This window comes from Nomascus leucogenys, chromosome 18 (genome assembly GCF_006542625.1).
Source record: "Nomascus leucogenys isolate Asia chromosome 18, Asia_NLE_v1, whole genome shotgun sequence".
Lineage (NCBI taxonomy): Eukaryota > Metazoa > Chordata > Mammalia > Primates > Hylobatidae > Nomascus > Nomascus leucogenys.
Genome location: NC_044398.1, coordinates 58,908,669 through 58,934,082, shown reverse-complemented (window position 1 = coordinate 58,934,082; position 25,414 = coordinate 58,908,669). Strand labels below are relative to the sequence as shown.

At 38.3% G+C, this 25,414-nt stretch overlaps 1 protein-coding gene across 4 annotated transcripts in view; it reads right to left on the bottom strand.

The window, feature by feature from the left end:
* EGF (epidermal growth factor) overlaps positions 1-25,414 on the bottom strand; it is a 102,691-nt gene that overhangs the window by 23,197 nt on the left and 54,080 nt on the right. For 3 of the 4 annotated variants that reach the window (XM_003269351.4, XM_003269352.4, XM_003269353.4), the window contains 8 exons: positions 22,251-22,399; positions 16,596-16,700; positions 15,170-15,393; positions 11,263-11,430; positions 10,427-10,576; positions 6,890-7,009; positions 2,576-2,692; positions 1,721-1,846 (listed from right to left, as the gene is read on the bottom strand). In XM_003269351.4, coding sequence (XP_003269399.3) covers positions 1,721-1,846; positions 2,576-2,692; positions 6,890-7,009; positions 10,427-10,576; positions 11,263-11,430; positions 15,170-15,393; positions 16,596-16,700; positions 22,251-22,399 — 1,159 coding nt within the window. The remainder of the gene's footprint in view (positions 1-1,720; positions 1,847-2,575; positions 2,693-6,889; positions 7,010-10,426; positions 10,577-11,262; positions 11,431-15,169; positions 15,394-16,595; positions 16,701-22,250; positions 22,400-25,414) is intronic. The other variant, XM_030798013.1, reaches the window with a different exon arrangement.

Below are 25,414 nucleotides of genomic sequence, written 5' to 3'. Positions count from 1 at the left end.
GCTCCTTCCAAAATGACACTTCCTCCCTGAAATCTTTCCCAATACCTCAAACAAATATTTCTCCCAGTTCTGAACTTTCATTGTGGTTTTTACTTCTCTTACGATGTGCACCCTTCTTCATCACTGATCACAGTTATATTTCTTTTAGGTCACAGTTTCCTTGCAATCAAAGACTACCTTTCTCATCCTGATATTTCTCAGGGTTTCTAGCACTGTGGACTTATTCTTAATAGGGGCCAATTCAATATTTAACACATTGAATTGCTATCCTGGATGGCCCAAACTGACTCTTTTATGAGTTCCTGTTATAATTTCAATAAACTATCACCTTGAGAGAAAGAGAGAGCTTTTCCAAAGCAAAGACAAAGATGTATGCTTGACCAAGAAACTCAACTACTCTTAATAATAAGAAGGATAACAATTTTACCTAGCACATTTTATGTGCCAGACAAGGTTCGAAGTATTATAACTACATATATATATATGGGGCGGGGAGAGAGAGTGAGAGTGAGCTGGGGGAGAGAGAATAGAGGAGCAAGCCCACTGCTTTCATGGAGTCTGAGGACTCCATGCCAACCACGCAGGCAGGGTGAGCATACCCCATTGTGTGCTCGATACTGGAAGGAGATGAGTTAGTAACAGTGTGAGAAACCAGAGCCTAATGAGTTTAAACATCCAAGAAGAGATACCTTCCTTTTTCTTCAAAGGAAATTAAATATGAAATCAGCTTGCCTAAATTATCTGTGGGCCTGCTTAATTAGAGCAGTGACATTTTCCTGACTGACAGCCAAATATGTGCTTAAAAGAGTGTTTACAGATGTCTGTGGATTCCACAAAACTAATCCAATAAAGGTCTGATTGAAATCAACCAGATTCAAAAGATTGATGGTTATGATTGATATTTCATCTTTAGCCTTAACAAGTGGGAGAAAGCCGTATCATTTGAGTTTCTTATCAGTTTCTTATGTTTTCAGAAGGAGGGAAAGAAAATACTGAAAGAGAAGTTTTAAAGCGCTGTAAAACTTCAGATAATCACTTCACCGTGCCTCAGACGGCTTCAGGCAGGTTTTCACTTGTACGTGATGCGATGCTACTGACACCTGGAAATGTATGAGACATCCACGACGCGAACTCCCAATCCAACGTGCCACACCCAGACCTCGCCAGAGGACAGGGATTACGAAAGAGGGTTGAATCATTCTTTACTTGTATCTCAACGTCAGTGGCTTGACTCTCCCACCTATTGAACTTATCAAGAAATGTGAGAGGAGCCCTTTGACAAGCCACACCTCCTTTTCTTTATATACACAGCAGTGACTTCCAACAAACTGTCATCAGCTCTGCAGTTCACCACATTTCTCTTACCAAATTCACTGACAAGTAAATGCTGTCCAACTCCCCCCATGATGGCTTAAGGTGGGAAGTATTGATGAGACACTGGTGTCACTCAAACCCCAGAAAGAATTAGAAAGGCAGAGGAGTAAGCAGCCTCCAAAGGGGCTTGAAGCTGACTAGGGCAGTAATAACACAAGGGCACAAACTTGGCTGTTCACCAAGAATGGAAATATGTCAGTTTGAGCAGGTCGTACAACTCTTTAAATCTTGACATGTGTGTCACCCCAATTATATCCTGTCTTCTCTCTGCTCACTGCACCCACACTATTTCCCAATTTCTGAGGCCTGCCTCTGCCCTCCTCCCTCAGCACATGTGTCCTCTTACCAAAACAGTGAATCCCATCTCCTTGGTAGCCTTCTGAGCACTGGCAGACATAGCCACCTTCGGTGTTGATGCACTTGGAGGAGGCAGGGGGGCACACTGGGACACCCATCTCACATTCATCTATATCTGTGGGCAAAGTTATGAACTAGTGCAATATTTAGGCAATCCTGATATAAATGAGACTAGTTGGAAAGAATAAGCATAATCATATATTCGATTCTTATTCAGTCCTTTACAGGTGCTGTTTGCCAACATCATGCACGCCCTGCATCTTGGACATAAAGTTCACAAGTTACTGCTGAATCAGTCTTTACAGAGTTCCCACCTATCCGATTAGGCAAATATGTAAATAAATCACTTTCTGCCAGAGTTTCAGACCATAAGGACTGAGATCTTTCCAGCAATCATTAAATTATAATTTTGAGGCTATTAATATAAAATAGGAACCTGTCCATTAATCTATTCATTTGACTAAAACTTACGACCTAAGCTTCCGGGGCAAAAAAAAAAAACAGTTGTGTTTTCATTGGAGTTGGTGAAGTCATAAGCTTGACTTGAACTCAAATTCATGCTTCTAAAGCTAATTATAAATTCTTCCCCTTAGTGTCAACTGCATATATTGCATAATCATAAAATTTTACTATGAACTCAATGTAATATATTTGTGTAAATATATTTATATGTCTCATATTTTCTATGCATGTCATTCAATTTTTTTTTTTTAGCTAACATCAAATAACTTATTCAAATCTGCTGATTACATAAATCCTTCTGGAGTTTTTGAGTCAGAAAGAGCAGAAAAAATGTTTCTGGTTCAGTATTGTCCAAATATGTGTATTTGCCCTTTTCTCTTACCAGAACATAGTTTTCCATCCCCAGCAAATCCTTTCAAACACTGACATGTGGCATCCTCTCCCTCTGAAATACACCGAGCATACGTGCTGCATCCCACAGGAGCACAGTCATCTTGATCTGCAAATAGCAAGAATCCCATGCAGTTATTTCCAGACCTTAGAGAAGAAAACGGACTTTAATGTTCTGGTTCTACAGAACAGTCCACCACTTCTTTCCCAAGTTCTGGGTCAGGTTAACCTCCAAACAGAAACACTTAGATGACCTATAAACTATATCTACATTAAAAGATCCATAGCTGGCTGGGTGCAGTGGTTCATGCTTGTAATCCCAGCACTTTGGGAGGCCAAGGATGGATTGCTTGAGCCCAGGAGTTCGAGACCAGCCTGGGCAACATGGTGAAACTCTGTCTCTACTAAAAACATGGTGTATAGTCCCAGCTACTTGGGGGGCTGAGGTAGGAGAATCAGGAGGTTGATGCTGCAGTGAGCCAAGATGGTGCCACTGCACTCCAGCCTGGGTGACAAAGTGAGACACTGTCAAAAAAAAAAAAAAAAAGAGATGCATAGTCCCATAGTCCCATAGCCATGTTTCTGTTTATGTGCTCTCAAACAACTTTAGTCTTAAAGCACTAGCTGGTGTGTTCAATGAACCCTATATGAACTTATTTATAATTTTTAAAAGCATTTGCAAATGTAAATTATAAAATTGCTAGAAGCAAATAGACTCAAATTTGAAAGGTCTGTTGCTTATTTTGAAACTTCCCAACCATTTTGACAACAAAAGGAGTCGATCTATTCTTATCTCCCAAAGATACACAGACTAATATTTAGCAAGTAGATCTGTGCACCAACATGGCAAAGAAATTCAATCATAAAAAGATTTACTGCCAATTTACTAATATCATATATAATGGAATATGTATGTCACAATGTGTGTTTATTAACAAGATTTATGTAGTGACTTGCACACCTCAAGGCACTTTTACAAAATCATGAACCATACAAGTTAAGTGCGGTAAATGGATCATTTCATTTCATACTCCATTGAAATGCAAGTGCCCTGGGGAACAGAGTTACATGTTGAGCCATAAACATGAGCAGGATTTTTTTTTTTTTGTCTTTACTTTACTTATGTATGTAATCATTCTCCAAATGCCACTCTGCCCTACCTTTTTAGAGTTGGGGGAAGCTGACATACCACAGTAGAACATAATTTATCATCTGTCTATTCACTGGTAAGCTTGCTCATCTTAGTACAGGAGAGATTTTTTAAAAAGCCCTCCAAACTTGCCAATAAATTAAAGAAAGTTAAATGATCTAAGTAGGATTCAGGTGGCATGTGAATGCAGACACTGGGTAATTGCATTTGATTTGCTTAGCTACTTGAGCGAGATTTCTCTTGTGGGAGCAGATGCCTTTCATGCTTGCTTGGTCATCTCTTGTCACTCATGACTCTTAGAGATGGATAAGATCAGACCAAATCAATTATCCATTTAATTCAGCATTTATGTGGAAGACTAGCTCCCAAATCACAAGGCTGCTCAGAGTGTAGAGTGGACAGTATCCGATTACCCAAGATGTTTTAAATCACTTGCAGAATTATCTTAAATTAGAATATGATTCAGGATTTACTTGGTAACATGCAAACCCAAGGCAGCTGTGCGTAATGAAAAGCAATAGTTATGCAGTTGTAGGCGGGACAGGCTACAGCCAAAGTTGTTGTTGTTGTTTCTACCACAAAGAAGCTCTGGAAGAAATAAATGCCTGTGTTCACATTCCTCTTCTCTAAAACAGCAGTGACAATTTTTGCCAGGTCTATTTTTCATGATGGTTCTAAGGACTAGAATAAAAAGTGACCTTAAAAAAAAAACCCTTTGATCAAGATATTTAATCAAATATTTGATCACTCTTTGATACATATTTAAATAAGGATGACAAAGAAAGATATTGTGATAATTTAAATAAGAATGAACCTTATCACACTAGAAGAGACTCTAGGTCCTGTTAGTAAAACTAATATAATTCATTTGAAAGTACCTACTACGTATTGGGCCTTCCTGAGAGGCAAAAATACAGTGGTGAAGAATAGGTCTCTGCTATTGACAAGGGCTCTGCTGTTTTGCATAATTAGTTATTGAAGTACAAGTGTGATGAGTATGATCAAGGGGCAGAAGTGAGGTTCTAAGAGAGCTGTAATAGGCAGCCCTAGCCCGGTCAGGAACTAGGAAAGGCTTTCTGAGCCAGAGGGCGAAGGACACACAGGACTTTGAAGGGCTAAGAAACACACCATGGGCTGAGAAAACAACTAGCGCACATGTCCGTGTCTGTTAGAAACAAGGCCAGGGTGAGGGAAGCAGACCACAGAAAGCCGAAGGCAAGAGGACTAGTAAGCCCTTGTTGAGGCTGGGGAGATATCTAAAGGTTGTTTCATACAGGGCCCAACAGGCCATGTTAAGAATTTTAGATTATACTCTAAAATCCTAATGTGGAGTTTTCACATTGTCTTTTAGCCATAGACACTTTGCTGATGTGAAATCTCACTCTGAAACAGAAATTAGACCCCCGAGCCTGACTTAGGTGGAAGTAAGACTTCACAAGCTAGGACAACACAGAACAAAATCCAGGTATGGAAAGATGAAGGGTTTTTCACCAGGACAATCAGCTCCCTCTATTCTGCACTAGGCTCCAGGTATTAAGCCAAATTCACAAATCCTTGATCACTTAATCACTCCCCCATTCCCACCCATCTGTCATTTATCTTAGTCTTTCAGTCCCTCAACCATTAGTCTTTCAAAATATGCTCTATGAATCTCTAGGGATTCCTGGTGACTTTGCAAAGGTTCTCTACATCACTAACATTGGTTTAAAGTATTTTATTCTATCATGCTGTTTGTCTCCACAACTAACTGTGGCCTTGAGGACTGGGATGGTATTTAGCTCATCTTGGTATCCCCAGCACTTAGCACAGTGTATGCCAAATAAATTGCTGAACACACAATATTCCTAATGTTAATGAAGTTTTCCAGAACGTCTTATTTTCACATGAGTTAATTATTTGGTCATAATTTTCAAAAACCTTTGGTCAAGTCACTAACTTAATAGATCTCAGTCTCTCAGCTTTCACATCTGTGAACCGATCTGTAATGAGGATCAAATTAGAGATTACAGTTGACCCTTGAACAACACGGGTTTGAACTGCACAGGTCCACTTATACCTGGATTTTTTTCAACTGAACACAGATCAGTAATATTGGTGGGATGTGAAACCTGCCTCCACGGATGCCTGATGTTTTGTATACCTGGGTTCCATGGGGTGACTTTGGGACTTGCATATGTGCACATTTTGATATACTCAGGAATCCTGGAATCAATCCCCTGTGGATATAGAGGGATGACTGTATATATAATCTAATGTTCTCTGAAAATGTTATTGTTATTACTAAAATTATGAACCTCCTTATTTATATCTTATAAAAAAATCACACTGATAAGATGAGGTAAGAGGTACCCAGAGCCACGTACATCAACAAAGTAGTTTGCAGACCACAAAAGTTGGGTAAAGCATCTCAAATGTCCTAATGTGGAGTTTTGAAATCTTTTCCTTTTTTTTGCCACATACATCTTGTTAAAGTGTTACTTAATAACACAAATAAATAAAATGTTTCAAAGTCAAATTGCACTGCTTGAAGGGCAGTGACCTAAAGTGAAAGGATGGGGTTTGCAGAAGCTCTAGGGATGAGCTGAACCCAGCTGGAAAAACCACTGACATCCTGAGTGAATATGGAACAAGAAAGACTTAGGTTCCCTAAAGTCATTACATACTGAACACACGATTTGGCATTTTAGTGACAAACGTGCAATACAGAAGAAAAGAATTCCAACATTTGCTGTTTGTGGACTTTCTGCAACAATTGAAGTGCTCAACCCATATTTGCTTATCAATTACTATCAACTTTTCAGGCTAATGGAAAAACAGCAAGGGGGACCAAATACCAAAAATATCAGGGGTGGATGGAAATACATTCAAATATGTTGTCCTATGTTTTACTTTTGTTTCCAAGTTACTTTGTTTCTTCACAGAACAAAAACTCACATCCAAAGACTCTCAAGATGTCCTGTTTATGTCCAGACTAATATGCAGCCATCTTTCTCAGGCACATCATTCAGAAGAGACAGACTTGAGTCCAAGGTTTGGCTTCATTAGCCTTGTGTAGAACTTAGCCAATATTAAGTTAGAAAGGTAATTCAAAATTTCTCATTGGTAGGATGGAAACTGTTGGAACCAAAGGTATATTGGAGAACTAGTTATTCATACCTGACACCATGATTTCAGCCACTAGCATTTGTTGAGATTCTGTAATGTTATCTTCTGACACTCTAGTCTCGGACAAGATGTCCAATGGTGTTACTTGGTTCTTTAGATCAACTTCACCACCTATTGAAGGTCAATAGATGCAATTAAATTTAGCTTTTCTGTTTCAAAAAAAAAAGTTTGATTTCATTTATGTTTATAACTATTCATTGGTTGTGAGTTCAGACTCATTCTTACAGTAAGATGATTCAGAAAAACTGTCAGGGTCTTGGTAACTTAGTAAACCTCACCCTGCTATCCCACACCCTCTCATTTTCACTGAGCACTTAATGATTTGGGGGATAAGGAACCAGTATGGAAGAAAGATAGGACTCTTTCAGGTACTGGCAAACAAACAAGAGTAAAATACCAAAATCCTCAGAGACATAATCACAGCCCACAGTTCTTAAGGACAAAATAAATGATCTCCCCAACTTGTCTTCCATACACATTCTTCCTCCTTTATGCTGCTTTCATGCTTATTTTAGCCTGATTTTACCCACATCTTATAATATGAAAGGACATTAAAAAGTCATGATTTAATACAGGCATAAGATTCATGCACTCCCCACTCTCAGAACAGGGGAGAAATGGATTCTGTAAGACAGCAGTTTTCTAAACTGTGATCCACAGAACCCTGGGATCTTCCTTCAGAACGTCCCTAGTCATAACTCTTTTCATAATAATACCATAAAGTTAATTGCCTTTTTCCACCATGTTTACATTTGTACTGATATGGCTAAAGGAATGTGGGTAACTGCTGGTGTCTTAGTATGAAAAAAGAAAATGACAGAAAACTCTACCAGTAGCTGAGCTCTTCACTGCCACACACTCATATTAAAAAAAAAAAGAAGAAGAAAGGAAAGAAAAGAAAAAAGGCCGGGCACAGTGGCTCGTGCCTGTAATCACAGCACTTTGGGAGGCCAAGGGGGGTGGATCACATGAGGCCAAGAGTTTGAGACCAGCCTGGCCAACATGGTGAAACCCTGTCTCTACTAAAAATACAAAAATCAGCTGGGCATGACGGTGCACGCCTATAATCCTGGCTACTCGGGAGGCCGAGGCAGGAGAATCTCTTGAACGCTAGAGGCAGAGGTTGCAGTGAGCTGAGATCATGCCACTGCACTCCAGCCTGGGTGACAGAGAAAGACCCTGTCTCAAAAAAATAAAAAGAAAAAGAAAAAGAAAAAAAAATTGGCTGGGCAGGGTAGCTTACACCTGTAATCCCAGCACTTTGGGAGGCCAAGGTGGGAAGACCACTTGAGGCCAGAAGTTCAAGACCAGCCTAGGCAACATAGCATGACCTTGTCTCTACAAAAAATAAAAATAAAATAAAATAAAATAATAATTTAAATACATTAATAATTAATAATTTAAATAAATTAAGTAAAAATAAAAATAAATTAGCCAGGCATGGTGGTGCATGCCTGTGGTCCCAGCTACTAGGAAGCTAAGGTGGGTTCCCAGCTATTTGAGCCCGGGTGGAGCCAAGGCTGCAGTGAGCCATGATCATGCCACTGTACTCCAGCCTGAGCAACAGAGGGAGACCCTGTCTCAAAAAATAAAAATAAAACCCAGTTTCACAAGAAGATTGTTGTGAATCAATAAGAATTATTAATTTTTAAAACTCTTGACCATTGACTACACAGCTTTTTAACACTCTATGTAATAACATAAGAAGTACATATAAATTCTTTCAGTGCATACTAAAGTTATGATGGTTAGCTAGAGGAAAAACATAAGTAATTTTTGAATTGTGAGCTGAAACTAGCCTCTTTTTCCATTGCACATTATTTTACTTGAAAAAAATGGTTTAATAGCACAGGAAAACTGTGCTATTAAGACTTGGGTACATAGCAAACATTCACTTTTCCTCAAAAATAAATGAAGTGAGCCTATCACCTCAAGGAACACAGCTGACAATAATTGTTGCCAATGTCAGATTCCACATTGCAACTAAGCTTTAGGAAGCTACTGTCTGTCCAGTTTTGGTATAGTGTCAAAAGAATAATACCCAAAAAAGGCACCTCAAAGGGCTATTATAATAGCCCTTTTCCAACTCTATGTGTGTGTGAGGCCAGACTTTGTTCGCAGACTTCAAGCAAGACAACATATGATAACAGATTTAACATAGATGTAGATATGAGAATCTGGCTGCCCTCTACTAAGACAGACACTCAAGATATCAATGTAAAACAATGTCACTCTTCTCACTACATATTTTTTGCTTTGGAAAATATACTTATTTCAGTTATTTTAATAAAATGTGTATTAATAGATAATAAATTTATTGTAACGTCAATAGATATTTTTCAAATCATGTTGTAAATTTTCATATAAATATTGATAGACATACATAAAAATTCTTTGAGGTTCTCAATAATTTTTAAGAGTGTAAAGGGGTCCTGAAACCAAGAGGTTTGAGAACTGTTGATCTAAGGCAACAATTAATAGAAAGTTCTGAAAATCCAAAGTATCCAATTCTGGTCCATGGCTACTGTACTCCAGCCTGGGCAACAGAGGGAGACCCTGTCTCAAAAAATAAAAATAAAACCCAGTTTCATAAGAAGATTGTTGTGAATCAATAAGAATTATTAATTTTTAAAACTCTTGACCATTGACTACACAGCTTTTTAACACTCTATGTAATAACATAAGAAATACATATAAATTCTTTCAGTGCATACTAAAGTTATGATGGTTAGCTAGAGGAAAAACTAAGTAAATTTTGAATTGTGAGCTGAAACTAGCCTCTTTTTTTCATTGCATAACTTTTGTTTTGTTTATTTTTCATCAATCTGTCACTTTACTTATATTTACACCATGCCTACCAGATAAATATAAATTTTTAAAAAATTTAATAAAATGTAAATTATCTTTGGTATATTTCTGCTAGAAAGATATCAAGGGATGAATCCACAGATGCCCAGATTGTTTGGGTGCACATTCAAGGGAGGCAAATAAGTACTACTGGTTATACCTCACACTTAGTTTACTCTTCCTCTTCCTCAAAGTCATATCTAGTTTGTAAAAAAGTACATCACACGCCTTCTCAGGCTGGATTTTCCACATTTGTTTGATATCCTGAAGTTATTTTTTATAAAGAACTTTGATTTTCTTATTAAGACTTGTCATGTGATAAGAGATCATATACTACTACCTCTAAAATTGAGGACATAAAACTTCTAAACAACGTATCGCTGAACATTTTTGTGAGGTGATAACATTTTGACATTTATTTCCAAGCCTGGGACCCACTCCACTATAAATGCGGAGGTGGAGGGCTTGGAGCTTAAGACTGTTGTCACTAGAAGTCAATTGAATTTTGCCTGTAACAAGGAACTCAAAACTCAGCAGAAGAGAACAAATAAACAAATTCTTAGCATTCCTAAAAACAGTTAACATCCAAAATATTCAAAATCAGCAAAAGCATAGAGATTGATGTACAGCTGTATTTCTGAGCCAAGGTTAGGTAATTTGCCACATAATTTATTATATTACCTGCCAACAGCTGATGACCATCCAGAGCCAGACACGTTTTCCCATCTGAGGCTTTCATAAAACCTTCACGACACGAACACCAAGCAGTTCCAAGCCTCTCTTTGCAAATATGTTCACAGCCTCCGTTTTGATATAAGCAGGGATCTGCTCCTAGTAGAGAAAAGAAACAAATTCACAAGTGGGTTTGAAGATGAAAAGGATCCCATTAATGCAAGTCTGCAGCTTGCTTTTAGGGAGCTACAGCTTTTAGGGAGAGAAACACAGTGTATCTAAACAGAGGGTATATCAATAGCTATTTCAGAAGAGTTCCCCCAAGGAGCCACTGATTCTAAGATAAGCCCAGAACGTTATTACCTTATTGGTACTGAGTATAGCCAGCACTTTTTTCAAGAAGCTCTTTAGTCAAATGTGATTCTTATTTCCTGACTCATCATCTAGTCAAACTGACAAAGAGCAATTCAGAAAGAAGAGCTACTATAAAATGTGAAATGCCTTTTCCATTTGCTCACTCCTCAGGAGTATGGAAAGGTCCAAGTGTTGACAGAAGCTTCCACTGCAGGTGTCTAAATTGCCTGCCTCAACCCAAGGCTCTTTGAAATGCAGCAGGTAAGTAAAAGTTGTTCAAGAAAAGAGATGAAATTGGAGAGATAAAGCCCCAATTACCAAACTACCAGATTGTCTTAAACAAACCTAAATCTTAGAAAATCTTAACATCTAGACAGTTAGTGAAAGTTACAAAATCCCCTCCACCTCCACCCCAACTGCATGACATTAAACAATTAAAACAGTTGCAGATTCCAGCCAAGGAAAGACTATGTAACATCTCCAGTATGTACCTGGTTTTGCCAATGGATGAACCACAACCAGTGATGAGGGCTTCAGCATGCTGCCTTGGAGACGTACTCTATCTTTGCCAGTCCTCTTGTTTACTCTCATTACTGACGGCATAGCCCAATCTGAGAACCACACATAATCCTCAAACACGGCTACAGCAAATGGGTGACCTGGAAACAATTCAGGTTTGTTAAATACACCTTCTTTGTCTTTGCAATGGCTATTTACGAAAGGACAAGGCTTGAAATTTACACAATATTCCTACACTAAATCAACTCTTTAGCTACTCAGCAAGTTATGAGTGAGCAATCGACTTACACACCTGCCTCAAGGAGAGCCCACATGAGAAGGGAACATCACCTTAGAATGGGAACATAGTGGCATGAGGTCCCAGCAAGGCCCACTATCACCCAGCACTTGCAGAGTGGGAGAATGTGGGCTGATTGTCTTCCTAGCACCATGAAGGAGGCAAAGGTGGAATTTTCCTTGTTTAGTACATCTGTCACTATTTATAGACTAAATTTAGTTACTCGAGTAACTATCTTACCACTCTTTGCCTTAGGTTCCTACTCTTTTGAGCAGCAGTAATAAGCGGTAGATCAAATTCACAGGTTGTTGTAAGGATTTTTCAAAATTTGAGGTAATTGTATAAGAGTCTCCCCACATTCCCATCTCCACCAACACATTTGCCTGCATTAGTCCCCCACCTTCTTTCCCCTCTCTCCTTATTTAATATTGACCTGTGCCCCTGATGTCACCCTTCCTGCCTTCTCTAGGGCCTGGATCCATCAACAATCACCCCTTTCTCTTACATCTTCCCTCTCTTCATTCCACTAGCTTTGTTCCCTCCGTCTACTATATCCTCTCTCCCATCTTCATTTCCTCATCCCCGTGACCCCTCTAGCTCATCTTCGTCTCTTTCCTTCCCTTTTTAGCCAAGTTTTTGAAAGAGTCATTTATTATCTGCTGCCTCCATTTTCATGCCTCCTACTAACAGTAAGTGGGCATCTTTCTGAGCCCACCTTCACCAAACCTACCTCTCTGTGCCACTGGAACTGCTCTGAGAAGGCATTCAAATATTGAATACGCAAGGGAATGTTTTAACATACTATCTCAGGTGGTTAGAGACTAAAGCTAAGGAGGCTCAAGTTGGATGTTTTAATCAAGGCTACTCACATTCCCACAGACCACTCTTTTTGTAAACGAGCAATGGATTTGACAGATTAGAATGAATGTCTTCCCCTACTGGTGGAAAACTCAAATAACTTGTTCCGGTTACAATGAGTCTCCACTTATCATTGTTGATCAGGATCATTAAGATTCATTCTAGTCTCTGGCCCTTTGTCCCAAATTAAAGCCTTAAGTACAGCAAGGGAATTTTTAACATAGCTATAGTTCTTTTTTATCATGGTGAAAAAGTGTAACAGAAAAGTTAACATCTCAACCATTTCTAAGTTCAGTAGTGTTAAGTACATTCGCACATTGTTGTACAACCAATCTCCAGAATTTTTTCATCTTGCAAAACTGAAACTCTATGTCCATTAAACAACTTCTCATTTCCTCTCCCACATCCCCTGGAAACCACCATTCTCTTTTCTTTTCCTATGAATTTGGCTACTCTAGATACCTCAAATAATTGGAATTGTACAGTATGTGTCTTTTTGTGACTAGTTTATTTCACTTGACATAACGTCCTCAGGAATTAATCCATGTTAAAGCACATGTTAGAATTAGCTATAGTTTAAACAAATGCCCCACACTAGACATAATCTTTCTTATTTTTTGTTTACAGAAGAACCACAATTAATTGCATTTTAAATTAAGAATATCTTCAACCTTTTAAAATACATTTTTAATGTACAAACAATATTATATGTTTTTATTGTGTACAACATGATGTTTTAAAATATATATACATTGTGGAATGGCTGAATCTAGCCAATTAACAAATGCATTACCTCAGTTATCATTTTTGTGGTAACAGCACGTAACATCCACTCAGAAATCCTGAACTGGTAGCTGGGAAGCCACCACATATATACCAGTAGATGGCACTGTAATAATGGGAATGTTACTTACATAATTTAATATAAAATTATTTGATAATGGCCTTCAATAGTCAGTTGTATTAGTCATATAATATAGTAGCAATATAAATGATACACAAAGTATCTGCTATGCTTTTTGGTTTAAAATATGGTGTCATCACATTCTGGTTAGAAATTTTCAAATTCCTTTCTACCTTTTTATGTCAAAGATACAATTTTACATATATTTAGGTGATGTATTTTTTGGTTTTTGTTTTTTTGAGACGGTCTCACTCTGTCACCCAGGCTGGAGTACAGTTGCACAATCATGGCTCACTACAGCCTCAACCTCCCAGGCTCAAGCGATCTTTTCACCTCAGCCTCCTGAGTGGCAGAGGGTTTACAGGCACTCACCACCACACCTAGCTAATTTTTGTATTTTTAGTGGAGACAGAGTTTCGCCATGTTGGCCAGGCTGGACTCGAACTCCTGGGCTCTAGTGATCCTCCCACCTTGGCCTCCCAAAGTGCTGGGATTACAGGTGTGAGTCACCATGCCCAGCCTGGATGATTTTTTTTTAAATACTGTATGTGTTCTGCACTAGATTCCTTGGCTTTACAGATATCATATTTGTTTTACCCTCTACTGTATCTTCAGCTCCTGTGATGTGTCAATAAATACCCCTGAAGTAAATGGATGATAAAGTCTAAGGTTGTGCATAAGCATATCACTTATTGTGAAGTGTATCTTTAATTTTTAGAGAATCTTAGAAATACATAAAATTTTAAATTATACTTATCTGGAGCCAAAGAGAATGGGCAAAATAGGTATCTTATACAGATTATTAGTTTGTTAGTTTCTTCCTAAATGACAGAAACCATGTTTTTTCATCTTCCCAACCAATTTCTAACTCTCCAAAGCATCTTCAACACTTCCCTGGCTCTCATTTTCTATATGCAATCTGTTACAAAATCCTCTTAATTTTTTATGCACATAATTTTTAATACCATAATCCTTCATTCCATTTTTAAATGACAATGTTCAAACTCAGGCCATCACTGGTTGTTGCCTGGACAGCCACTGTAGGCTTCTAACAGATTTCCTTCTCTCCAAATTCCAATCGAACTCCTATACTTTACCTAAGCAGCTATCCAGAGGTGCCAATCTTAACATATACATTCTATGTGCAAGACCATTCAGTGCCCCTCTACTAAATTCAGAGTTTAAGTTTAGTCAACATATCCTGGCAGTACTAACATACAAAGACCAATTTTTGTAGCCTTATAATCTTTTGTCATCATCTATTTACCACAAGGCCCAGTTTAAATACTGTCTTTGTACATTCCTGGAGTCAAAATCAATTTCCCACTGCCTATTTCATAGCCATTTTGTACTTCCTTTAACAGCTGGCATGAGCTACAATGTTTTAAAGATATTTATGAAAATATATGACACCCCATGTAAAATCTGAAAATAATAGGGGAGGAAACTATATTAATCTTTGCACATGTCATCAACTGACATTCATTCATGCCTAAAAGTGCCTACAATATCACTGTTGTGAAACAACTTGTCTAAAACATAAGAAATGAAAACAGCTGAACCAAGTTCTTATTCCTAAAGGAGTTTAGAAAATTTTAATATTTTCATTCTGATTTGGGGACTTCTTGGAAAGAGAAATGATTATGCAACACTATTTTTTACCCAGTATTCCAATGTTAAGGTAAGCCTTGCAGCTCATGATTCCCTGGAGAAGTCTGTCTCTATTCCATATTCACCCATACAGCTAAGTGGTATGTGTGTGTGTGTGTGAACATATTTTGTATTTAACACTCATAAACACTCAGTCAAGATGAAGAAATCACCCATCCCAAAGCCTCACCTACATCATTCTGGGTAAGTCTTTGGCGTTTTGAACCATCCAGATTGGCCATTTCAATCACAGACTGCTTGGCATCACACCAATACAACTTGTCAGTTAAGAAGTCAATCGTTATTCCACTGGGCCAGATTAGATCAGAGCTGGCTATAACCAGTCGGCCAAGGCCTTGGAGGGAAGAACTTTCAATTCGTGGATTAATCCCTGTATCAGTCCAGAATAATCTCCTTTAATCAAGAAAGCACACAACAAATAATATCTGCATGAAATAAATTATTCTATTCTTTCATCATTGAAAATATCAATGTAAATTACTTCATGATATACTAAAGTGGTACACTAGGGAATACAGAAGAGATAGCGCTGTATGTTGGGCAAATAATTTTGAAACACAGAGCAATTAACTTGTCTATGTAAAGCATCTTCAAAAAGAAATGTTGAATTAAAGCTCAGATCATTAGATTAAAAAAGAAATTAGTTTAAAAATTGCAATATATGACTAATCAAATAGTCATGAGTAAATAGGCTTGAGTAAAATATTCTTGAATTAGCATTTTGTACTGCAAAAAGGCAATGAAATCTTGCTAGCCTGTTCTTCTGTTATGCATATGTAAAATTCACTGCATTTGTAAAACTACAACATAAAGGAAAGATCGTATTTATCTGTTACCCAGTTTTATGCAACGTACTCTATTAACTCAGTTAATTTCAACTTCTATAAATCAGGTGCTGGGCACATTTTTTTTGAAGTCAATATGGTTTATATTTTTTTATTGGCCTATTTAGAAATGGTTACATTCTCACAGTTTTAATCATTTGGCTGGCTCCAAATCAATTATCAACTACTATCAATATATTACCTCCCATAAATCATTGTGAAATTTCCAGTGTAAATAAAATAGGGTTGGTTTTTATCTTTGTTTTTTAACAACTAGGAAGAAATCCTTTATTGTCCTTAAATCTCTAATCTGTAAACAAAAATGTGTCACTAACTCACAATTAACAGCATAGTCTTCTAACCTTTCACAATTTCCGTTTTCTGTCATCTAAAATCTAGGAATGACCTATATCTTATGATTTTTCTAAATAGAATCCATAAGTCATATAATCCAAATATCCTTCTCTGCTCAGTAAACAACAATGCAAATTTTTAAAGAAAATAGATGAATGAGCTTGAGTCTAGTCAGTTAATGAATTACAGTGCATTTTTCTTTCAAAAACAAATTGAATTTATTTAAAAGAGCATATTAACAATAAAATTATTATACAAGAATAGAAAATCAAGACATTAAAAGCATGAGGAATTCATGCTGAAGATTTGAACAAATTGCATGGATTTTCTTGGTTTCTGGTTTTGGACACTAGCATATCAACCATGAACTGTCACATGACCTCTGCAGAGCAGTGCCTTATTTTTACAAATACCTACTTGGCCATTGGATGAACAGCAATTCCTCGTGGTTGAGAGATGTTCTCCTTAGTGATTATTTTGGAACGTTTTCCATTTAAATCACTCCTTCCAATCAGAGATTTCCTAAAATATGTGCAAAATAAGGGAGTTTGTTATAACAACTTTACTTTTCAAACAAAAATACTCCTTTCTCCTCTTTCTGAAATGCAAAGATAGGCATTCTAAACCAGCTCCTATTTCTGTTTCCCTCTCTCTCTCTCTTACTTTCTCTCTCCCCCACCCACAAAGTAGCAGCAATAAGCCCATAGATTTTATATTTTTAAACACTTTTAATTAGCATCCCAATATTTATTCCAGGTAATGAAAATACACAATGACAGGACAAGGTAAAAGGATTGTGTCAGTGGCTGGGTGAGGACATTCTCTTTATAACTTCCAATCTCCTGCTGAAACCAATGGAAGCTAGAAGCAAAGAGACTGTTAGCCTCATGGGATCATGAAGAGGAGGGAGACAAGCCAGCACAAAGATAGTAGGTGGAGATCTACAATGGCTTTAATTTTCTTCCACTTAATTCTAAGACAAATGGGAGTACAATTGTCCCTCGGCATCTGTGGGGGATTGGTACCAGAACTCTCCGAGGATGCTCAATTCCCTGATATAAAATGGCACAGTATTTGGATACAATCTATGTACATTTTCCTGTATACTTTAAATCATCTCTAGATTACTTATACCTAATGTAATGTAAATGCTATGTAAATATAGTTTTAAGTTATTGGTTTTATTTATATTATTTTTATGACTGTATTCTTATTTTTAATTGAATTTAGTTTTTGAATATTTTTGATCTAAAGTTGGTAGAATCCTCAGATGTGGAGCCTGTAGATAAACAGGGCCAATGGTACTGAAATATTACTTGCTAATCTTTACATTAAATAACCCAATGGAATCTGGCAGGGTAGAAAATTCTTATTTCCTGATTTTTCTATTTATTTGTCAAACAAATATTTACTGAGCACCAATTGTGTGCCAGGGATTGGTCTAAGCATTGGAGATACAACAGTAAATAAAGCCCTGTCTCTGTCCTTATAGAGCTCATAGTTCAACAGGAACAGAGGGAGAGGGAGGCAGAGGGAGAGGGAGGCAGAAGTGGGAGGGGAAGAGAAAGGGTTAGGTGGACTGGACGGGGAGGGGAAGAAAAGGTGGAGGGAAAGGGAAGGAGGAGAGGTTGGGGGAAGTAAGAGGAGAAAGAGAGAGAGGGGATTATAACACAGCACATGAAAGCACATGCTGAGAAGAAGGATGTAAAGAATGTAATTGGAAGACTCAGGGAGGGTGACAGGGTGGGTAGCCCAGCCAAGCAGGGATCGGAGAAGGATTCCTGGAGATGATAACAAACGAAGATGAGAAGCAGGCAGCCAGGCAAAGGTGGCTGGGGATGGAAAGAGTACCCTAAGCAAGGGAATGTACATATACAAGTTCTAAAGTAGTGGACCTAAAGAATGTGGGGCAGTTATACTTGCACTTTAGAAAGTTTGCTGTGGCTTTAGTGTGAAAGGGTGAGGCAGGCAGGAGATGACAGTGAGGAGATAAAACAGTAGCAGAAGAAATGGAGAAAACTGGATGGATTTAAATGCTAAACATGACTCTATAGCATCCCTGCCCCCTTCAGGAGCAAACAAGGGACGATCAGCAGCTTCTTGGAGCAGGCGAGACCACAGGCAGAGGGGATATAAAGAGGGCTAAGAAGAGCCTCCCTTTCCCCATGTACTGCCTGCTTTCCCTGTTTCCCTGCTGCAAACCAGAATATATATAATTCATTCAATAAACATCTGTTAAAGGCCTCTCACCTTGCTCTTCAGGGCAATGTCTGCATGAAACAAGCCTACCTAGAAACACAAGGTAGGGCCATTCCCTGCTCCTGGTTTTACAAAATGCTAAGGAGACCTTCTCCGGTGGCTGGTTCACCAACTATTTTCTAGGTACTGTGTAGGGAACAGGACTCTATGCACAGGGCTCTATGCACAGAGCCTTATTCACAGGCAGTATGCAGAAGAGAGGTGAAAACTGGCTCAGTGCCTATGCTGGGTTGGGAACACTTTGCAAACTACCAACTAAAGGCAGTGGAGAATTTGAAACCATTTCTACTCCAGTGCCACTTTAAAAAGATAATTTTACTCCCAGATGAAGTGGTCATAGGAAGGATACTGCTGGGTGGAAGATATTTTTTAACTTAATGTGTCAAGTTCTGTTCTCAGACACAACTGTCACTGTGCCTCTTCCCTTGGTGGGAGGAAAGAAATTCTAAGGCCACTTGCTTGTGACCAGGGGAGACGAAACTGTCAATTCTGATCTCATGATGATCTCTAATCATCTTAGAGATGAGAGACATCATCTCTAAATTCTGTTTCGGGCAGGAATTAAGTGATGAGACAAGAATGACATAAGCTCCTGAGTGTGCAGCTGTCTCAAGGCAGGATTGCTGGAATTTACTTTTAAAGCTCCCCCAAGGTGTTCACCTAATATACTTCTATTTGATTCAGCTAGAGAGCAAATCTCAAACTCCAGTGTTGGTAATGAGAAACCAAAGACCAGCAGGGATATTTGGGTTCATGGGAGTTCAAGCATCATCTTTAATCTAGTGGTGTGTCCTTCTCTCTCTAACCATTATCTAATCGTCCCAGTGCCACTGAGATCCTCCAAGAGAAAAACCCTCCTTCTAGGGTAAGAGCATCAAGAACCCCAGAAGAGTGATTTTTTTTTTTTTTTTACCTCAGATTAGTTTTTGTTATCTCAAAAGAATGAGTAAATAGATAGCTTATATTTTTACCCTCTTGATTCTTTACTAGGCAATTGACTTTAGGAATCAGTATTCCTTGATACTAAATAACAGCATTACCATTGGAATTTTCAATGTGCTTCCTTCCTACATTTAGATGTTAATTTGAATCTGTCTTTTCCCAGGCCAAAAAGGAACTGCAAGCATCACACTTTGCCTCTTTTGATTGGCTAAGAGTTACCATGTGATCTAATATTATGAGATTGGAATCTCAGTTATTTACATCCAATTTCTAGGTAATATCAAGGTTTCCAAACCATAAACCTTTCATTTCCAGACAAATTAAAGGTTTTCTCTTAGCAGCTGCCTTTAGAGCCAGGAGGACTTAAGAAAGGCTTGTTATTACTGAAGCCAATGAACTGGGGAATTTAGGGTCTGATTCTCCAGGAAACAGTGGTGCCTGTCTATCTCCTGAACACATTGCCTCTGCAGTCGGTACCATGGTACTATTAATCAAACCCTGTTAAAATTAGAGGTCCCTTGTGAATGTGGGGAAATATGAGAAGACTTGGCACCCTTAGTGGACCCGAGAGTGGCTGACATCTGCCATTTTGATCATCGTTTACCCTTCCGAGAACAACCATGTACAGCTCTGTTATTATACACAGCTGACATTTAAAATATTCTTTTAAGTAGGTTCAACACAGAGGAGGTCATTATTATGATTTTTATAATTATTACAACTGAAGTTGATTTTAATTTGTCACATGACTCTGAGTCAACCATATGTTAAATCCATACTGGTTTGGGGTGGTGGTACATCTCTATGACTATTAAGAGAATATGCTTTGCAAATGGCCATCTTTGAGTTCCAATTACAGATCCACATGGTACTTGTTGACTGCTTGACCTTGGGAAAGTTATTTTACCTCTCCAATTATCAATTTTCTTAATCTTTAAATTGGAGATAACAAAACTTACCTTTAGGGATTTAATAGTGTCATGGATATAAAGCACAGTATCTGGTGCGTTGCAATTATTCAGTAAATAAATACTCAAATAATAAAGAAATGAAGGTATGATTAGATGAACAAATGAATGAATGAAAGAAAATATGCTCACCTTGGATGTAAAATGGCCATATTATTGATAACTGATAACCATATCATACAGATAACCACATCAACAGATTTTTTCTTTTTTTTGAGACAGAGTCTCACTCTGCCACCCAGGCTGGAGTGCAGTGGCACGATCTCTGCTCACTGCAAGCTCCACCTTCTGGGTTCACGCCATTCTGCCTCAGCCTCCCGAGCAGCTGGGACTACAGGCGCCCACCACCCGCCCGGCTAATTTTTTGTATTTTTAGTAGAGACGGGGTTTCACCGTGTAAGCCAGGATGGTCTCGATCTCCTGACCTTGTGATCTGCCCGCCTCTGCCTCCCAAAGCACACCAACAGATTTTTAAAAACCTGTTTCCCATGGATTATCCTGATTAAAAGAGATATTCTGGGACATAAAATGCCTACCCCAAGCATAGAAACCCATTCCCTGGGACTTTTCCCTCTGTGTTGGAACTGCTGACTTCACAGAGGTTAAACCCTCATTCTCCCTTCTTTTACTTTTGCTTGGTTGCATTGGTACCAGATGTTCGGGATGGCCACCATTTCACTTTCTGGCTTTCGGTTACTCTGAGAATATATCTCAGAGTACATTGCATCTCTAATATGATTTTGTGAGGGGTCTATCGTTAGCAGCTTCTCTTACAGTTCTGTAAGGAAGTGGGATCTCATTCGCACACATAAGGGATACAGCCACTTCCTTCCTGCTTCCTGCCATTCAGTTCTGAGGTTCACGCAGGCTGCATACACACCAAGTACAGTAGCCCTTCCTGCAGCTCTGAGAGTGGGGTTTCACAACTGCGCTCTGGTTCTGTTTTTTCCCAACATAGGGAAACAAAGAGCATCCCCCTTATCTCAAGCACTTTCCTCACAACTCCAGCTGAAGTTCTCCTCCCTCCTTCATGCTTGTTTAACAGGGAGTCAACATTCTAGTCCAAGATTTGTCACTTGCATGCCGAAGTTCATTCCATGACGGCTCCCTTTGGGAGTGTACACCTATTATTTGGCAATTATTTATGTGTGGCCCTATGACATTTCTTGAACTGCTATTTAGACCAAGAATTTGTATTAATTATTTTGCTGGGGAAATATACCTTATCTCCCCAGCTAAACTAAGAACTGACTGAAAAGATGGGGCATATCTTAGGCTCCTCTGTATCTCCCATGTGACTTAGGAGAAAGTCTTATTTCCATAGCAGATGCTCCAAGAATGCTTATTGCTATATTCAGACAGGTTTTGAGTTTCCCTGATAACAAAAGCCTGAACTGCCAAAACACAGGCTACTTTTTTTTTTATATTTTAAGTTCTGGGATACATGTGCAGAACGTGCAGGTTTGTTACATAGATATACGTGTGCCATGGTGGTTTGCTACACCCATCAACCCGTCATCTACATTAGGTATTTCTCCTAAAGCTATCCCTCCCCTTGCCACCCACCCTCCGAAAGGCCCCGGTGTGTGATGTTCTCCTCCCTCTGTCCATGTGTTCTCATTGTTCAACTCCCACTTATGAGTGAGAACATGCGGTGTTCGGTTTTCTGTTCTTAACACAGGCTACTTTCTTGGTCTTCAAAATCCTCCCACGCACACAGATGCAATCTTGATGAAAGGAGGAAGTGGAGGGAGTGTGGACCGTAATGGTGGTCTCTTTTCTCCAATCCCAACCAAATGCCCAGCAACATTTTTCTGTGTTCAAATTGGAGGATGAAGCCAAGAGTATTACCTATCCCATCACTCCCATCCCACACAGCTTAAAACTGATGCAGAAAACATACCCTCTGTCTGTCCAATAGACTCTACGGCCAATCCAGTCCACAGCAAGACCTTCTGGCACATCTACTCCTTCCTCAATAAGCCTTTCTCGCTGGGAACCATCCATATTAGCTCTCTCTATCCACTTCAGGGCTGTATGGGCAAAGTATATCTACGAAAGAGAACACAGGCGTTTCTGATTTTTTTAAAAACTAATGTGGAATGTATACAAATGGCACTTGTCTTTAGGTTGTACAGGGTGTTAAGAGCTTGACTTTGGAGATAGGCACACCTGCAACTAAATTCGAACTAGGATGCTTCCCAGATACGTGTAACCTTAAGCAAGTTATTCAATGTCTCAGAATCTTAGTTTCCTCATCGGTAAAATGAGGATAATAATATCATGCTTATTAGGTAGGTAGGTAGGTAGGTAGGTAGGTAGGTAGGTAGGTAGATAGATACATAGATACATAGATAGATACATAGATAGATAGATAGATAGATAGATAGATAGACAGACAGACAGACAGACAGACAGACAGACAGGCAGACAGACAGATAGATGTATATAGATATAAATATATATGTATATTTATATCTCCTTAGCCATGTATCTGGCACATATTGCTATTGCTATTGGTATTGCTATGATAGATAGAGAGATAGATAGATAGACAGATCTCCTTAGCCATGTATCTGGCACATATTGCTACTGCTATTGGTAATTTATTAAGCCTTGATCATTGGTCAATGACATAGCCATCATGCTTGAACTACCATGGCTTCTGAAAGGGGGCAATGATTTGCAGTTCATGAGGGCTACAAGCTGGGCTCAGTCTGTAGCACCCCACTTCACTGCAAGTCAAGAGACACTTAGTCACTGCAGGTCAAAACTGGTTCCCAGTTTTGTCACTTATTTGCTTGATTGCTTTGGATAAATTCTTTAACCTCAATTTTCTCAACTGTAAAAATGAGGAAGTTAGACTAGGTATTTGCTAAAGTTCCTTTAGTCTCTAACCTTATATTTAATCAGATGCCACATAATAACATTTCGGTTGACGACAAACTGCATATACGATGGTGATTCCATAAGATGATAATGGAACTGAAAAATATCTATCACCTAGTGACATTGTAGCATTCAAAATGTCATAGTGAAATTACTTTTTTTATAAGTTTAGTGTAGCCTAAATGTTCAGTGTTTGTCTACAGCAATGTACAGTAATGTCCTAAGCCTTCACATTAATTCACCACTCACTCACTCATCCAGTGCAACTTCCAGTTCTGCAAGCTTCACTCATGGTAAGTGCCCTATAAAGGTGTATCATTTAAAAATATCTCTTATACCATATTTTTTACTGTACCTTTTCTATGTTTAGATACATAAATTTTTACTATTGTGTTACAATACTGCTTACAGTATTCAGCATAGTAACATCCGCACAGGTTTGTAGCCCAGGAGCAAGAAGCTAGACCATATAGCTTAAGTGAGTGTAGCTTACACTATCTAAGTTTGTGTAAGTGCACTCTACGATGTTTGCACAATGACAAAATTGCCTAATGACACACCTGTCATTAGTGATGCATGACTGTAATTTCATTTTAATTCATCCATCTTGTTCAACAGAAGATTTCTTGCCAATGCAAAGTTCTTTTTCAGTCTATATGCAGCCTATCACACAGGTACAAGAATTTCCATAAGACTGTTTAAAAATGACCCAAAGCAATATACAGATACAATGCAAGTCTTATCATTCTTCACAGAATTAGAAAAAACAATCCTAAAATTCACTTGGAACCAAAAATAAGCCTGAAGAGCACAGACAATCCTAAGCAAAAAGAAATAAAGCTGAAGGCACCATAGTACCTGACTTTACACTATAAGGCTGTAGTAACCCAAACAGTATGGTACTAGTATAAAAACAGACACATAAACCAATGGAATGGAATAGAGAACCCAGAAGTCATATGCCTACATCCAACTCATTTTTGACAAAGTCCACAAAAATATACGTTGGGGAAAGGATATCTTATTCAATAAATTGTGCTGGGGAAATTGGAGTGCCATAAACAGTAGAATGAAACTGGACTCTTATCTCTCACCATATAAAAAATTAACTCAAGATGGATTAAACACGTAGGTGTAAGCCTGAAACTATAAAAATCCTAGAAGAAGACCTAAAAGAAACTCTTCTGGACATTTGCCTAGGCAAAGAAATCATGACTAAGCCCTCAAAAGGAAATGCAACAAAAACAAAGATAGACAAATGGGAATTAATTAAACGACAAAGCTTCTGCACAGCAAAAGAAATAATCAACAGAGTAAACAGATAACCTACAGTATGGGAGAAAATACTTGCAAACAATGCAGTTCACAAAGGGCTAATATCCAGAATCTATAAGGAACTCAAACAACCCAAGAAGAAAAAAACAAATAACCCCATTAAAAAGTGGGCAAAGGACATAAACAGACATTTTTCAAAAGAAGACATACAAGCAGCCTACAAACATATGAAAAAATGCTTAACATCACTAGTCATCAGAGAAATGAAAATCAAAACCACAATGAGATGTCATCTTACACCCATCAGAATGACTATTATTAAAAAGTCAAAAAACAACAGATGTTGGCATGGATGTGAAGAAAAAAACAACTCTTATACATTGTTGGTGAGAATGTAAATTTGCAATCCTCTAGGGAAAAAGTATGATGATTTCTCAAGAGCTAAAAATAGAATGACTTTTTAATCCAGCAATCCCACTACTGGCTATCTACCCGATGGAAAAGAAAGTATTATATCAAAAAGACACCTGCACTTGTATGTTTATCACAGCACTGTTCATAATAGCAAAATCATGGAATCAATCTAAGTGTCCATCAATGGATGAGTGGATTTTTAAAATGTGTCATATATATACAATGGAATACTGCTCATAAAAAAGAATGAAATCATTATGGGCAGCAACATGGATGGAATTGAAAGGCATTATACTAAGTGAAATGAATCAAATAGAAAACCAAAAATTGCATTTTCTCAACTATATGTGAGAGCTGAACAATGGGTACACATGGACATACAGAGTGGAATAACAGACATTGGAGACTGTAAGGGTGGGAGGGTGTAGGGGGGTAACAGATGAAATACTACCTATGGGAACAATGTTCACTATTCAGGTGATGGGTAAC